This window comes from Microtus ochrogaster, unplaced genomic scaffold (assembly GCF_000317375.1).
Source record: "Microtus ochrogaster isolate Prairie Vole_2 unplaced genomic scaffold, MicOch1.0 UNK10, whole genome shotgun sequence".
NCBI classification, from domain to species: Eukaryota; Metazoa; Chordata; class Mammalia; order Rodentia; family Cricetidae; genus Microtus; species Microtus ochrogaster.
In genome coordinates, this window is record NW_004949108.1 from 7,478,132 (window position 1) to 7,496,322 (window position 18,191).

General features: G+C 42.5%; 1 protein-coding gene across 3 annotated transcripts in view; it reads right to left on the reverse strand.

Annotated features, from left to right (window-relative positions):
• Nbas (neuroblastoma amplified sequence) overlaps window positions 1-18,191 on the reverse strand; it is a 313,151-nt gene that overhangs the window by 48,147 nt on the left and 246,813 nt on the right. For all 3 annotated transcript variants that reach the window (XM_026788959.1, XM_013353527.1, XM_005366539.3), the window contains exons 45-46: window positions 4,035-4,253; window positions 1,090-1,292 (exon numbers count right to left, since the gene is read on the reverse strand). In XM_026788959.1, the coding sequence (XP_026644760.1) occupies window positions 1,090-1,292; window positions 4,035-4,253 (422 nt within the window). The remainder of the gene's footprint in view (window positions 1-1,089; window positions 1,293-4,034; window positions 4,254-18,191) is intronic.

Below are 18,191 nucleotides of genomic sequence, written 5' to 3' on the forward strand. Positions count from 1 at the left end.
GAAGCAATCTGATCAAACAGACGAGATTCAAACCAAGTCTCTAGGAGCAGAAACGCCATAAAGGCGTTCATTTTTCTAAATGTTTATTTTATAAGCTTTATCTGGTTAAGAAACTATAATTATAAACTAAAAGGTACAAAACATGGCAAATAAATATCTGTTATCATTTGGCAATGAGTGGTTCTTCTAAGTAACAGCAGAGAAATCACAACAGACTAATAGAACAAAGCGTTATTAATGTGGAATTTGTTATTTCTAAAGTGAAGTGCTGCCGCATTCCGTCTCCTCTGCATAAAATTACTAGGTAGCTCAGAGCACTAATGTGAAAACTGGATGAGGCTGGGGTAATTAAACTGATAAAGGCTCATTTGATTTCAGTTTAGCTTCAGAAAACTGACATGCATTTAATCAAAAAGTTCCTCAAGAGCAATACAGAATTACAAAGAATGCTTAAAAGGAGAATAAATTAAATACAACTAAATCTCTTAGCCTAATTACATTATTCACAAACAGCGCATGACGCCTCATTATTCCCTTTAGCTTCACTTTTCTCCTTCCCAGTCTTCTTGTTTGCTGGGCACTAACGGGCCTGTGTGGGAACAGCTTACACCACTCACGGCAGGTAAACGATGCCCAGACACAGCCAGTGCCTAACTTCTTCCCGGGATCAGTTGTGACTTGAGTTCATCAAAAGAACCACTTGGACACCATTTCTCACTGTCTCCAAGAAGGGCAATTAGAAAACGAAGGAGATGAGTAGCCACACTGAAGCGACGGGGCAATCTGGCTCTTGGCTACCCACTTTACATGACATTTGACCTTTCTCTTGCCTCTCGATAATGTGCAGCAGTGAAGGAGTCCAACCAGGAATTGACTTCATGGCATGTTTACTAGGGAGGACATATTCACGGTTCTCCATTAAGAATTTGAATAAGCTAGAAGTAATCACTCAGGTTTGTAAAACATTTGAAAATATGATATACTTCTAAATGCATGAGGAGGGTTTAGCTCCATAATGATTATGGGGTGGGTATTACTATTGGTGAAATGCAACCTGAGGTCTTCTGTAATTGTTATTTTATAGCTTACCTCAATGCAGAAATTATTTTTGTGATTGCACTATGCACTACATCCTTGGGTGAGATGTTGATAGGACCAATGGCCACTTCTAGCAGCTGCTGAATCATCTTTAGAGGCTGGCCGTCTAAACACATAGCTACAGCTTGCTCATGAAGTTTCCCTTTTTCTGAGCGGGATAGATCGTAGTGGTAACTGTATTTCTGTAGTATTTCCTGAGGGAAAAAAAAGCAATCAGCACTGAAATTTTAATAAGTTAAATGTGTTACATACACAAAGTATATTTTGAAGGTCCACAAACAAAATATATTCCTATCATCAATAGCACATCAAGGGACAGAACGGTCCTGTGAACAAGGGTGTTGTGAATTCTGCCAAGGTCCAGCCTTCCACAGTTTGGAGAGACTGGAAACCAGATTTTGAGTCAGCAAGAAAAAAATACACAGATTTCTTTTCTGAGGGATAAAAGCTTCTCTTCTGTTTTATTATTCTTTCGGTTGCTTGTTCTAGTCCATTTGTTATCTGTTCTGTTCTTCTACCTTGATTTTTTTCCTTCTTCTCTTTTCTGAAGACTTTCTTCCACTACTTCCTGAGGCCCCCCTTCTCATTACTTCCTAATCACTTCTTTATCCACTGCTTCCTGATGACGCCCTTCTATTGCCCGGCCAGTCCAATTATCTTAACTAACCATCCAATTCTTTGTTTTCCAAGTCCATTATTTAAAGCTTGCTTTAGCTTGATGCACACTGAAACCCATGAACTCATCTCCCGATATCAGAAGAACTTGAACTAACTCCTAGGACTTGATTGTCCCTAATCATTAACCTAAACCACAGTGTATATGGCTCTCAAAAGAAACTCATAAGTCCTAGCTGCATGACAATTCCTTGTTCCCATTTTCTATCTTCTTCAGCTCCTGCTTTATCAGGGTGGGGCAACACTATACCCTACCTATATTAATTATCGCACTAAACTAACCTCCATCACAATCCCTTACTATGTTTGTTAGAAACTCTTAATCATCAAAATTCTATTTAAACCAACACTATATAAAACCATTACTTCAGTTAAACAGTTCAGCTTAAGAGGAAATTATCTTCATAATAATCCACTGGTAAAAATGCTCCATGCAACAGGATATTTCTTTGAGATAGTCACACTTCATTAAAGACAGTGGGGATCTCCCTTCCTTACCCCCGACTCAGTCACACCATGCCAGATACCAGAGGAAAATGGCAGGGGCAAACGTAATGGCACAGCAGTAGCAAGAGACATTCTGAAGCCAAAGCCCTCAGGGCCTTGCCTATCCAAGATCTACCCATCAATACTTTGCATCCCGGTGGGCCAAACTCCTAAATTCTAGTGCTACCTGCTGCTCCTCTGACAAGGCCACCAGCAAAGGATGACATAAAAATCAGGCCATTTGCAGTGTCAGGCGCAGACAGTAGGGAAGCTGAACTGCACTGTTTGTACTGAACTCTGAAGCATTACAGGTGTTTTGGACAACAACTATATAATCCCAAGTGCTATATAGATGGTATTTAATTAAATATTTCCAAAAATAGTCGTACAAGTACGTTTTATTAGTTCCGTCTTATCCAAAAAGTAACTGAAGATCCAAGGCACTAAACAGCATGCCTAAAGACACATGGCTACTCAGGAAAGGAGCTAAGATTAGGACTTAGAAGTCATTTTCCACCCCATGCTGTATTGTTTCTCTTTAAATGTATCTGTAAAAACCAACATTACAAGAAATAACTGAGGAAGGCAGCCCCAGCTGTGGTTTCCAGCACGTTGCTGTGGTCACACATAATTGCACAGGGCCACTAGACAACAGCACCGCTTTCCAGTCTGTGTAGTTTCCCTGATAACTGTTGACTGTGTTTGCTCTTTTGGGGGGGCCCAACACCCAATTCCCAAGCAAACACACATGGAGGCTTATTATTACTTATGACCACCTGGCCGTAGCTTGGCTTGTTTCTTGCCAGCCTTCATTTAAATTGTCCCGACTACCTTTTTCCTCGAGCCTTTTCTTTTTCTTACTCCACGGCTGGTCCAGTGTCTGCCCCCGAATTCCTCCTCTTCTTGTTCTACCTGCTCTTTCTTCTCTTCCAGATTTCTCCTTCTATTTATTCTCTCTGCCTGCCATCCTTGCCTATCCTCTCTCCTGCCTTGCTATTGGCCATTGAGCACTTTATTAGACCATCAGGTGCTTTAAACAGGCAAAGAATCATAGCTTCCCAGAGTTAAACAAATGCAGCATAAACAAAAGCAACACACCTTAAAATAATATTCTGCAACAAATAACCCTGAACAATACTTCATTTTTTAAAACCCCCACATGAAATCTGAACATTAGCAAAATTTCAACGATATTATAGAATACCAGTGTTTATTATGATATATTGCAGTGGCTGCACTTAAATGTAATCTTCTCAAGGAAGACAGAAGAGTCCTTGTGGACGAAGTGAAAGGCTGACTGGGAGGGCCAACCTCCAGGCACAAGGATACATACGTGATAGGAACATAAAGTGAAGACTCAAGGACTGCCTTTCACTCTACAGTCCTAACGGCACACTGTTCCGGCTGGGTCTTCACATCCCACAGAGGACTTTATTTAAGGACACGGCGGTGAGACCTTTTAGGAGACATGATCCAGCGAGAGGGCAGTAGGGCTGAAGAGCACAGTGGGACTCCTGTCTTTTGTCTCTGTCCCCCTTCTTAATGATGACCGGAGTGGTTTTGCTCCATCACAGCTACCACAGGCCTTTCAGCAAAGAGGCCCACAGACTGAAACCTTTAAAACCATGGCAGAAATAAAGTCTTTCCACTTATAAAATGATTATTTCATGTGTCTCTTCCAGGAGCTAGGAGCTAACAGAGCTACGAATGTGGCTTTGAGGTAAACAGAACAGACATGGCGCCACCCCAGTCATCCCCAGGTTTGTATTTCATACCTGCTCACTGTTCTTCAGACCGAGGATGAAGCTGTGGTTGAGGGTTTCCAGGTGGGCAAGTGATGTCTCCAGGTGAGCCAAGGCATCTGCATAGGTGACCTGAGATTCGCGACTTTCCTGGGGGTCGTCTTCTGAGTTTCTTTTCCTTGGTTTCTCTATGAAATGCCTGACTGTCTTAATGGCCTTTCTGGTCATCTCTTCACGTGCTTCTACAGACAGCTTCAAAAACGCAATAAAAAAAGTCAGGAATAAAAGCCAGTATTATATTTGGCACATTCAGTAGGTATTGAGGGATAGAAGAAAAGTTAAATTTTAACATAAATTAACCAGTGGTCAGCACTTCCACTGATTTATTTTGGCTTGGGTTTTCTTTCCTCCTGTGGAGGAAACAAAAATGGTGACAGACTATTTCTTCTCCTCAGTGGTAAAGACAGTGTAAACAATGACAACAGTCAGAGAAGGTTAAGAATGGAAAGGATGAAACCAGACATCACACTGACTCTTGGCCGAAGGGCAAAGACACAGAGCCATTTATAGTTAGAATTTCCAGCTCTGAGCATTTACTCACTGTCAAGTAAAAAAATTAAGACCCATGGTCTGCTGGGTGAGCTGGTGCACGTCAGCAACTCAGCTCTTTCTAGGTGGAGGCAGAAATATTTTAAGTTTGAAGTCATCACGGGCTAAGTACTAAAATCTTGTCTCAAAAAAAAAAAAACTAACCTCCTAAAGCAACTGAGATGGGTTGAAAGACGGAGGGAGAGACACAGACACAGAGTCATGAAGATTTTAACTAGAATAAGACTACCAAAGGGAAAATTCAAAAGCAATCTAGTTGACAAGAATAACAGTACCTAGGTTAGAATGCATTAGTGGTCAGCATACTGTACAGTTATTAAAACTAGAGCTCTGAAACCAGGAGAGCAATTTTACAGTGCTTCCACAAAACATTAAATTTTAGGAATCAGGACAGAAAATCATCTGTACCATAATTATAGTAAAACTTAAATTATATCTATACACAAAACCAATTTTTCCATATATTCTACATTTTCTGTGCATATAAACATGTCTATAAAATATCTGCAGAAAAATATGTCTGGCCATTTATATATATAGTACAAATACATATTACACCTAATACTATATCTACTACTAAGACAAAGTACTAGTGACAAAGTGTGCAGGTTCTGAGTAGCTTTCCTGCCTGCTTTCCTGGCTCTCTAACAGTGTGTGCTCATTCTCTCGTTCCCCACATGCGGCAGGCAGCTTGCACACTAGGCATACAGGGCTTATAGTTTCCTATCGCATTCATCTCATTCCAAGAATATAAAAGAAAGCCAAGCTTCCCCTTCTGGGATGGAGGAGGAGTTCCTCTGAGCACCTCTAGGTGCCTGCAGACAAGTTCCGACACTGTCTCCGGTTGACCACCCGAGCCCAATTTTTCTAGGTCCTCAAAAGGATTTAGTGTTTTGTATTTGACAGCATCTTAAATTTCCAGATTACTTCTTAAAATTAGTCAGTGATCCATTTCTGAAAGACGGAAGTAAAGTAAAACGCAGGCACCAGTGATTACACTACAAAGTCAATGTTCCCCAACCCAAACTCCAGGCTATCTCAGAGGATTAGTTTGAATGTTGACAGCTGACATTGTCTTAATTCTACATAAGGGCTGATTAAAGTCACCTTGGCGAGCACCATTTCCACAGAACTGCACTAAAGTTCTGCTCTGTAAGGCAGCTTCAAAGCATATTCTGCAGTCTCACTTCCCCCTGGGTTTTGCTAAGCTGATGGCATGAGATCCACACGCTTCCAACTCAAGTGGTTCTCAACCTGTGGGTCACGACCCCTGGCGAACTTCTATGTCTAAGATTTACACTGTAATTTATATTACAGTTCATAACAGTAGCAAAATTGCAGTTATGTAGTGGCAACAAAATAACTGTATGGCTGGGGTCACACAGCATGAACTGTATTAAAGGGCCGCAGCAGAGGAAGGCTGAGAACCACTGCCCTAACTAGACAGGATTAACTGCGGCATTAGCCTTTCCTCTCAGTCAGTATGGCTCTCCTCTCTGTGGTTTAGAAACACAAGACACTGGGCTGGAGAGATGGCTCAGCCGTTAAAGGTGAGGCTCAAAACCAAAACTATAAGTAATACAAGAAACTACAAGTATGCCATATATGCTTGCTCAGCAGACCTTCCCTCCTCCACCCTGAGCACGCAAAGTCGGGGAAAGTAGAGAGGAATGAAACTTGAATCCAGTTCATGAACAGAGCCCAATCAAGAGGCTGAAGCATGGGAACTGAAAACTCGACCCACCTGGCCTCCACACTAAGACTCTGTCTCAGAGAAAATACAAAACGGAAACCTGGAATCCACACCACATGCCATCCAGAGAGTGTGTCCTGACACAGACCACACAACTTGCTTCTGGCCTCCTCTCTGCATCCTAGGTCTGACACTGTCCCAGAGCACACAACTGGCTAAGCACTGCGACAAAATCAAGGCTGAACAACAGTGCTGTGAGTCTCATCTTTCAACTCATTTATGCTTTTTTTGCTTCACAAACGAAATTGTAGATTTATCTGAATATGCCGCTTGTCTAACAGTCTTCAACCTGGTGTGCAGTCGAGGGAAGTCTTGATAGAAAACTAGCCAGAGGACAGGAAAAGGCAGGGAGTTATGTGTGGAGGTGGGAGAAATGGCAGGGTCCTGAGCATGGAGGTCCAGGCAGGTTGTTGACAGCCAAGGTTTCACTGACACTGACAAACGCTGGGATGAAGGCACAGGTAACCGGAAGGGAGTAAAGTCAGGTAATTTATGTCTAAGATGTACTATGTAGTCCCAGCTGTCTGACAACTTCACAAAGACTTTTAAGCTCTAGTTCCTTCATCAACAAGATATGAACACTGGATATTAACCTTCATCAGGCGATGAAAGGAGACAGAGACCCACATTGGAGCACCGGACAGAAATCTCAAGGTCCAAATCAGGAGCAGAAGGAGGGGGAGCACGAGCAAGGAACTCAGGACCGCGAGGGGTACACCCACACACTGAGACAATGGGGATGTTCGTTCGGGAATTCACCAAGGCCAGCTGGCCTGGGTCTGAAAAAGCATGGGATAAAACCGGACTTACATAGCGGACAATGAGGACTACTGAGAACTCAAGAACAATGGCAATGGGTTTTTGATCCTACTGCACTTACTGGCTTTGGGGGAGCCTAGGCAGTTTGGATGCTCAACTTACTAAACCTGGATGGAGGTGGGCGGTCCTTGGACTTCCCACAGGTCAGGGAACCCTGATTGCTCTTCAAGCTGATGAGGGAGAGGGACTTGATCGGGGGAGGGGGAGGGAAATGGGAGGCAGTGGCGGGGAGGAGGCAGAAATCCTTAATGAATAAATAAATTAAAAAAAAAGATATGAACACTGGTATCTAACACATACAGTATTAAGCAATTAACACAGTATATAACACAATCATTATAGTTCAGAGCCTACAGAAAGAGCTCAATAAATGAGCCTGAGTTTTACTCCAACAAAGGCCCTCCTCCCTACCCACTAGCTTTTCATATTCCAACTTCTCATGTAACACTCTTATACCACCCCCTTTAAAATGAACTCATCAAGTTGCATAGCATGAAACTCAGGCTAATTCAAGACAACTCATATTCCAGTCTCCAGTCACATACAGAGTCTGTAACTCCTGGGTGTCACTGGTGCCTCACTGGGGTATTTGCTCCTTTTTTATGGCAAGAGAAATCTCTCCTCATACTTCAACAGCAGACACATGCAGTCAATCTAGATCCAGCAGGTTCTTCAGCTCCCACTTCAGTCGACTGAAAAGCCCTCTGCTCCGGAAGCCATGTGCAACCCAGCTTCTTAAGTGTCCAGTAAGCTGGTGTCCCCAGCATCACCCAGCATTGTCTCTCTCTGCACTACACACTCTCATACAATGTGTGGCGGTCGCCCTGACTGCCATCAACAGCTTAAACACTGATCCTCATACTGCAGCATTATCACAAAAGGCATGTTCTTTTCCCTGCTTTAACAGATTCAGAATAACTATTTGAAAATAACTAAATAGCACTGTGCTGAATGTGAATAAACAACCTAAGGTAACTGTTCTGAGCTATCTAGGGCTGTAACAAACAGTTCTATGCTAAAGGATGGGAGAGTTTTTATCCCACCGTGCATTTGACTTAACTCATGGTTTCTCCATTTTTTTTTAAAGATTTATTTACTTATTATGTGTACAGCATTTCTTCCATGCGTGCCTGCATGCCAGAAGAGGGCGCCAGATCTCATTATAGATGGCTGTAAACCACCATGTGGTTGCTGGGAATTGAACTCAGGACCTCTGGAAGAGCAGTCAGTGCTCTTAACCACTGAGCCATCTCTCCAGCCCCCTCCATTTTTTTTATAAGGACAAGTTCACCAGGGGATACTCCAGAGTCTGGTTAGGAACTGGAAGTTCACCACTAAACCTTTATTTAGACATTTATTTTCTTTACACTTTACTATGATCAAGGGGATAGGAATAAAGGGAAAAATAAATTTACCAAAGTAAAAAATAACAGCTTTTTTACTGTACTTGGTAGTCACACATCTTCATTACTAAAATTACTTTTGAGGTCCATCAACACACAGTTTTAACATGATACACAGATAATATTTTTTGCTATCCTCTATAGTAATAACTGCTATTAAAATAATGTAGAGTTTGTGAAATTAAAAAAGGTAGCTAGCTAGGACAGGTAAGATGGCTCAAGTGAGTGAAAGTGCTTGTGGTTAAGGCAGCATTCAATCCCTGGAACTCACAAAGTGGAAGGAAAGAGCTGGGGGGTGGGGGGGCTGAACCCCACAGGTAGCCCTCTGACCTCCACATACACACAGTAATAACTGTAAAAAGCTTTTAAAGTAAACAACTGAGTGTTTTGCTACTGAAAAACAGGTACTGATAATATGTTTTTTAGGTTTTAAAAAATAAGATTAAAAGCATGAACTTGGCTCATAAAGAGGCATGTGTGACCAGAATATGAGGAGGAGAAAGGGTTGAGATGAAATGACATCAGCACATTTTCCCAGATCTATGTTCAGAATACGCCCAACTCTATGGAGTGTCTAGCTTCACTGTCAGTGCACTGGGAGACACCATGGCCTCTCCTGGAGTGTTGCCACGATGATGACTTGTCCCCTAGTGTGACGGATGGATGGCATGCTCAGCAGACACCAGCATCCCTTCTACCAGCTGGGCTTGTTGGCTTCCTTGCAGTTGGGATCAGCCATATTCTAGTCAATGAGATCTGACCAGACATGACTTGTGCCATTTTGAAGGAAGGCAAGAAAAACATGCATGGATCATGGTTGTCCATTTTTTCTACCTCAGCCATAGCAGTTAAGAGCATGTGGGACTTATGTGGTACTGACATAAGATGATAGGGCTCCCACCAGCATGGGTCCTACGTGATTCATGGTTTAGGTCTCTTATTCCATTTGGACAAGGGAAGACCATGAGTTTTTGCACTGCTGTTTCTGACAAACAACAGGTGATAATAGTAATGCCATGGGTGGTTTTGTTGCCAAGTCAGACACTGTAAAACTGTATTTACATTAGGGGTGCAGCTTATATAGCATATATCCACATAGTATGTCATATACCATATAGTTTATCTTATACCATATACCCATATAGCATATCATATACCATTTATCCACAGTCTATCATACACCACATGTCCATATAGTGTAGTTATATATCATTTATTTATATAGTATATCATATGTCATATACTTATATAGTATAACAGAGCATTTATCTACATAGCATATTGATATTAATGAATATTAAAGTCTACAGAGGCTGGAATATCAAAATTAGCAGTATGTGTTGGATGTTATAGGATTCTATGGTCAAATACTATAAATAACAAATTATAGTATCAAACTACTATCCAAATTATATATAGGAACCAAATAGAGTAGAAAAATATCACAGAAATTCAGGGCTTTAGATGGTTAAACAATTGTTATTCACACACCAGTGGTAGGAGATAATTCTGAGAAATCCACAGGCAGCAATGGCAGGTAAAACCCTCAGAAGATTAAAATGCTTCAGGGGAAGATAAAACAAGGGTGTGACACTTGCTGATTCTTTTGCCGCAATCCAACTAAAGATATGGATCACACAGGAACCTGATAGTGATCCAACTAAGGAGGTAGATCACCACGGGAACCTGATGCTTGAAGGCAGCTCCCTTTAAACTGAGAGAGATTATGGACAGGAGGATACATCTAGGAATTCAATTTGGAATTGAAGAAAATGTCTCAAAACAAGTAAGCAAACCAAAGACTCCAAAGATGGCGGCTTGTGTACACATTGCTAATAGGTATCAAGCCCACATGAATTCAGCTAAGTTTCTGAAATGGCGGTACCTGCCACAGCCACAACTTAGATGCTTGTGGACATCTCAGATGTTCTGAGGCTTTGACCTTGTCCCACAGTCTGAGGGAAGAGGGCACATTTTCAAGGACTCAGGCCTTTCACAGCACTATACATGGAACTGTGGAATGAGGTAGGAAGAACCCCACTGAAGTGGAAGGAGGGAGGAGGGTCACAGAGACAAAGACGGTGAGACCCAGAATGTGGGTCTAGACTATTTAAGGACTACACCCCCATTTCATATAGAAAAGTCTCCAAACCCCACAAGCCAGAATGTCCAACTGCCACGCAGTGTCTAAAGGAGCCATCTATGTGCCGGTGGGACTGGGGCAACACCGCAGAGCTTTGACCACTGAGTTCCTGGTCCAGATCAGACTGGATGGGAAATGTAGCCCACAGGGAACTACCTTGGCAAGCATCACTCTTTCTCTGACCTCCATCCTTGTCCTTCCACAATCAGTGTAGAAACTGGGCTCTAGGAACTTTCCTGACCCCTGATTTCACCTCCATGCTCATCGACTCTCTCTATGCAGTTCATAGGCACAGTGTTTTTACCGTTGAAGCAATGCCCTTCAGGATAAAAACTGTTTATTAAGTTTGTATTCCTTCGTGGTAAAAGAACTACAGCGAAACTGCTTAGCAACTCTAGTAAACAAGCAGGAGAGAAAAGGACCTCTAAAAAGTACAATGAAGCACCATGTTCCCTAAATACTCATGGTCCAGAATGCTCAAATGGCTGCAAATTATCAAAACTGTGCACTACCCCACTGGAAGGCTCCAAGAAGTCAAGAACTACAAAAAGAACAGTTTAAAGAATGTGATACAATAATACAAACTGAGCTATAACAAAACAGCATCAGGACAGTGACAGGCCAGAGGGATCAGAGGTCTCATGGGAAGAGTGCAAGGATGGCCAACTGGCAATGTTCCATTGATTTACCTGACAGACATTTTCCAAGACATGGTGTTCCTTTGTCTCAGGCAGGGTACTGGTAAAACACAGAATTAGATCAAGCCCTTGCCCTTGGCTATGTCACAGTCTAGTTGGAAACATGAAGAAGTACAAGGCATTACAAAGAAGGATGGCTACTACGTAACTAGGGCAGCTATAGGGAGCTACTGAGGTCTTTAGAGGAGCACTCCATCCAGAGCCGAGGCAGGAAGGAGCTGCTGGAGAGAGACCTTCCAAAGGAGAGGCCAAAGAGCCAGTGGGAACTGAGGCAGAAAAGAGGATCTGAAGAGGTCACCAGTCAATACCACACAGGCAGTTGCAAGCACACAAGCTTGGATGGAAAGCACAGCACAACAAAGACATGCCAGAGAAGAGGAGGAAAGAGACGGGGTGACATCACCTAGAGCCCCAAGAATCAGGCTAAAAGCACTGTTCTTAGATCTTGATTCCTGGGATACAGAGAGAGGGCTCTGACAGAGAATGACACATCTAGTAGTGGAGCTTTCGGGAAATGGCTTGATGCAAAATTCACAGGGACAGCGTTCAGTTGCAGGTACTTTAAGGCTGAGACACCCCGCCAGGAAGACATGCTTTCAAAAGTGAGCCTGGCTGGACTTTAACATAAAACTGGCATTTGAAAGAAAAAAAAAAGGCAGGGGAGTTGCTTAAGAAAGCCCATTTGCATCCTATGGTGGAAAACTGGGCTTGGTGGTTTCCACTGCCAACAGCAGCTCTATAAAATATTAGGAAAGCCACAAGAAAATGTATGGACTCAGATGTTCTCAGCACCAGTTCATTTGAAACTGAATACAATTTATTTAAGTATGATTGCATAGACAGTCTTTCTTTTCATGCTCCTATTTACGAGCCCACCTCCCTCCTTCCCTCCCTCCCTCCCTCCTCCATGTTTATGCTCAACACTGCAACACCGACCATGTGCTAGGACCGGCCTTGGCACACAGGGAAGCAAGTGCAATCTAAGACATTCTACCTTCAAACATGCATGCTAAAGGAAAGACGAGGTACAATTAAATATTTACAAGAGGTACAGGAATATAAATGAAGTATGTAGATAGTAAAGGAGAAAAAAGTCTGCTTTAGGAAAACAGAAGTCTATCAAAAGTAGGCTACAGCTGACTTAGGACTTGATGGGGACAAATAGCTCGGGGGAGCAAAGGGAGGGGATGACTTTTGGGTAGAGAAGCAGATTAAGAAATTAAACAAAGGCTAGTATAAAAGAGAACGGTCTATGAACATTACTCCTGCTCTTTTACTGAGCTCTAAAACACCTTAGGGAGATAACATACTCTCAACAAAAACACTGGCTCACTATTTGAAGGAACCTCCTGGGCCCAGAAATGGAGGCAAAGCAGCAGCTGGCAGCACTTTAGAGGAAAATGGGGGAAATAGGTTTTCAAAATATCAAAATATCCCCAAAGTTTGATGCTCAAAGAGAAATACTATTCCTATGCCAGTCTCAATCCCACACTATCCTGGAAAAGCTCTTGCTAGTAGTATAAAGTGTGTTTGCATGCGTGGGTTAGAAGAGAGTCAGGGAAGGTTAAGGCTGCCTCATGGGAAATGTTGAGCAATTGATACTTTCTACTCTGGCTAGTGGTCTTCAACTAGGAAACATGTGCTCCAAACAAAAAGAAATATAGATTATAAATGAATTGATGCTGATCCTGATCTCAATCTAGCATTAAGTGATAGTCACCCAAGGACTCACAGACTAATTAAGACCAATATTAAACCCCACCCACCTCCTAAGAGGTATACTTGAAATTGCAATTTATTTTCGTGTTATTTATTTAACAGAAAAAATTCAGCTTACCTATGTTTCTCTTATTAAATAAATATAATAATTGTAGTAGTAGCTCAACACAAAATTTTAAAAAGAAAATATTAGAAGCTGATGGTCTCAGAAATGTTTCCAAGTTAATTTTTATTGACATAATCACATCTCATACAGAAAACAGACTCAAAAATCACCATGCTGCATGGTGATGAAATCACATGAAAGTGAAAACCACAAAACTCTGAGCACAAAATGACTATCTAAATCCTCAACAGACCAAACGCTAGCATGGCTCATCTCTCCACGGAGGGCCCTTTAAAAGGTCTAATGATATCCTGAGTGAGGTAAGCCAGACCCAAAAAGAGGAACATGGGATGTATTCACTCATATTTGGTTTCTAGCCATAAATAAAGGGCATTGAGCTTATAATTCGCGATCCTAGAGAAGCTAAATAAGAAGGTGAATCCAAAGACAAATACATAGGCATCTCCTGAATATTAACCTTCATTAGGCGATGAAAGGAGACAGAGACAGAGACCCACATTGGAGCACCAGACAGAAATCTCAAGGTCCAAATCAGGAGCAGAAGGAGAGGGAGCACGAGCAAGGAACTCAGGACCGCGAGGGGTGCACCCACACACTGAGACAATGGGGATGTTCTATTGGGAACTCACCAAGGCCAGCTGGCCTGGGTCTGAAAAAGCATGGGATGAAACCGGACTCGCTGAACATAGTGGACAATGAGGACTACTGAGAACTCAAGAACAATGGCAATGGGTTTTTGATCCTACTGCATGTACTGGCTTTGGGGGAGCCTAGGCAGTTTCGATGCTCAACTTACTAAACCTGGATGGAGGTGGGTGGTCCTTGGACTTCCCACAGGTCAGGGAACCCTGATTGCTCTTCGAGCTGATGAGGGAGGGGGACTTGACCAAGGGAGGGGGAGGGAAATTGGAGGCGGTGGCGGGGAGAAGGCAGAAATCCTTAATAAATAAATTAAATTAAAAAAAAAAGTCTAATGACAAGCTCAAAGCTTCTAGGCTGATTTACTGTTGTTCTAGCCCACACCTTGTGATAGGCTCATGTAGCCCTCACTCTCAAGAGACGTTCCTTAGAGGCATGCAGTTATACACCCTGCCCGCTTTGCACTGCAACTCTCCTAGCACCCAGCATCCTCTCAGAAAACATACTGCTTCTGTGAAACACGCAAGGAGGCAGCTCTTACCACTGGCAGTCCTTACAGGCAGTGGACGGGTCTGATGTTGCTAGCCCTACTTCTGAACAACAACTACCTTCTGTCAAATAAACAAAAAGTTTGTTTCCAGTAGGCAGAGTCAGGCAGTGTAGTTGCTCCACCCTTGGCTCCCAGTATCCTCAGTATCTTCCTTCAGTCCAGAGCAGCATTTGAACTCCTCCGCCTGCTGTGTAGGCAAAATGGAACTCAATTTCCTCTGTGCCCGTCCTTCTGTTCGGTATTACCAGATGGAATCTATCTTAACCTCTTTTACTCACATTCCGGCTTCACTTCCCTTGGATGAATTGGGGACAGTCTGAGAAGGGGCACTCATCCTGTGCGTCAAAGAAGCATTGTCCTTGTAGAGTAAAAGGACAGGGAGATCCCAAATTTCTATTTGTTATACTGCATAATAGTTTCAAAGGAAAGGTCACTATTTACAATATGCTGGGACTTATGCCCTCTTTGTAACCAGCTCTAAGTAGGATACAATTTTTATATATCCAGCACAGGAGAGGGTAAGCGAGTCATCTTAGGATCCCTTAGGTACACAGAGCACAGGGTTCAGGGCCATTTTGCTAATGTATTGTCAGCTGTGTTGAAATAGCTAAGTCTGACTACAGAGACATCTATTCCTGGGCACTCTGAGTATTATGCCAGGATGGGAGAGACACTGCCAAAGAAGAAAGACACCCTATATTACTGAGCTTCTCCTGGCTAATTTCAGTAGTAATGGAAGTGTGTGACCGCTATGAAAAGCTCTGGGGACCCAAGTCTCTGAACGACTCAATGACTGACCCAGTGGCAAATGTGGGAGATGGGAGGGGCTGCTCTGGGACCCAGGGAAAGTCTAGATGGGGTGCATGGAACTGAAGGAAGAAAGAAAGGAAGCCTGGACTTCAATGGCATGTGTAAAAAAACCTGAAGGATAGCTTAAGCTAATTCCTGGGTATGTTTTGTTACTCAGCCACTTGCCAATTAGTTGCATCAGCAGCTTCAAATATTTTGTTCAATACCCAGAACAAGAAAGACTGTATATCAAAATTCAATTAGAGCATACACATATATTCAGAAACACATGCATATATTAAAAGTAAATAGAACTTTGATGAAGCATACAACCCCTAAATGAGATGCAATATGATACCTCTTGTTCTAATCGCCAGTCTGTGTTCTGTTTGTTGTTTTCTTTTCAATGCTAACTACAATGGCTTAACCTAATTACAAGACCTGCCAATGCTTTATAATGCATAATTTTAAAATACGTGTAACTGGGCTCTGGTGGCGGAATAACTTACAGGAGCCAGCAAACATGGGGCTACAAAGGAGACAGCAGTCACTTCAGCTACCTTTAACAGGCTTGATTGATCACTTTCTCCTCTGCCCTAGCCAAACACCTCATCGCTTGCTCTGTGTGCTGCTACCAAATGCTACATGTGGTTTTAGCACAGGACTGACTGTAGGGCACAAAAGCAGGACCAAACTGAGTCTCCATGTTACAGTATGTTAGGCACTAATCTTAAATTTCACACCACACCACACCACACACACACCCACACCCCCCCACACACACACGATAAAGCAGCACAACTGTAGGTAAATATTAACTCTGCATTACTAGAACAAGTCAGATATTCAGACAAAACACACATGCCTCTGTCCATCCTTGTATGATTTAAAATCATTATCACAGCTGTGCTCTTTTGCCTTAACTGTCAATTACTTACATAATAAAAATAAATCCAAACCACAGAGGCCGTTTTCTTTGCCCTTAGCCTTGCACAGGAAGCACAGAAACAGGGTTGCTCTTCAGCAAACTGCAGAATTATCCAGTAATTGCTCAGCCATCTTTTCCTGACCGATTTATCAGAACCAAGGGATCTGGTAAACTCTAAACCAAAAGGCAAGGCTTTTGGGCGTTATTGCTTTGTGAATAAGTGGCTGTCCTTTGCTGTAGATTTTTCACTGTAGCTAACTACCTTTCTGTTACATATTTGGGAATTAATTCCCTAGTTCAGAACAGTTTCCCACTGGCAGGCCTCCGTTTCTCTCCCCTAGGTAGGTGCGAGATCTGCCTTCCTGCATTTATCTTTATCGCCAGGCATTTGGGTCCAGGCATAGAGCATCCCACTTAAGATATGCACAGATATCCAAGGACATAGAATTACTACCTGCCCAAGCTGCTGTTCTGGTTTTACCCCACTTAAAAGATTCCTAACTCCTTATGCTCACTTTCACCTCAGTTACTGATGATTTTGGTTCAGGACTCTCAAGGACAGCAGAAGAGATAATTAACTGCAACTCACAACACCCACGATCAGAATGGTTGATAACAGCACAGCACGGAACTGATAATTTAGAGGCCTGGGTCTCTTCTTCTCTTACAGCAGTAAGTCTAATTCTAGACCTAGGCCTGTAGAAACTGCAGTATCTGGTGTACGTGTTATCTGATCAAGAGCCATCAGCGTACCGCTGATCATTTATGTAGGTTACCTGTTTACTTGGTAGCCTCTATGTATACTGGGAGAAAAGAAGTGGCACACTGATTTAAATAACCGTGCCCTATTTATAATTTTACTAGAAATAAAGGTTTTAGCTCTTTCTAACTACCTAAAAATGTACTATAACATAACTAACCTTCCCTTCTAGAATTCCTTGATGATTTAATTCCTTTCTTAACTAGTTATCTCCATTAAGGAGTTTACAAGTTTACCAGATGTTTGTCTGCCTCTGTCTGTCTGTCTCTCTCCCCCCCCCTCCCTCTCTCTCTCCATGTGTGTGTGTGTGTGTGTGTGTGTGTGTGTGTGTGTGTGTGTGTGTGTGTGAGAAAACCATTATCTGATTTCCTATGAAGCAAAAGAATTCCAGCCCTGGAACCTGCAACCTGCTGGGGCTGGGGATTTGCTGGTTCAGTTTATATGACTGGGAACATTTCTAACAGGTGGGACAATGAAGAACGATGTAGAACAAAAGAGAACAAGGAAGAATAAGCATTGAGAGGAGAATAAAGGAACACAGACAGACGATTCCCATTGTGAGGAGATTGCTTACCCCTCAGATCTTTAACCTCGGATGTTTAGCCCCCTTTAGCCATTTGTGGAGTCTTTAATTGAACCATTACACCTCCCTACTTATTTTCACTGATGGCTTTCGTCAATGCCTTACACTAATACATCTATACGGTTCTCCAGAGTTTGAAGGCCATCTTTACGTCAATGGATGGAGCCCAAGGAGTGTTAGAAATGAGGCAACGTGAAGCTGCAAACAGTACCATGCTTTCTTCTATTGTTGCTGTACATACACAGTGTTAAGAAACTCGAAAGCATTCCCTCACACTGTCCAGAGAACTTACCCACATGCACGCAAGTAACACTTACTGCACACTGTGGTGGCTGTGATCATTGAAAGCAGATTCACTATACTTCTGTCAAAACCAAGTACAAATATGAAAATCCAGATATCCCAACCTTAAATTACCATTTAAAACCGTCTAATCAGGCACAACTTTTTTAGAGCTGAACTGAAAGGGCAATGTTTTAGCTTCATGGGAAGAGAAATAAAGAGGTGAATCACCAAATACCTTACTGTATGTAATAAGACTTTTATACACACTCTTTTATATAGCCTCACAATAGTTGCTCATGTTTGTCCCACTTGTCCCTCCCCCCCCTCTCTATCTCTCTCTCTCTCTCTCTCTCTCTCTCTCTCTCTCTCTCTCTCTCTCTCTCTC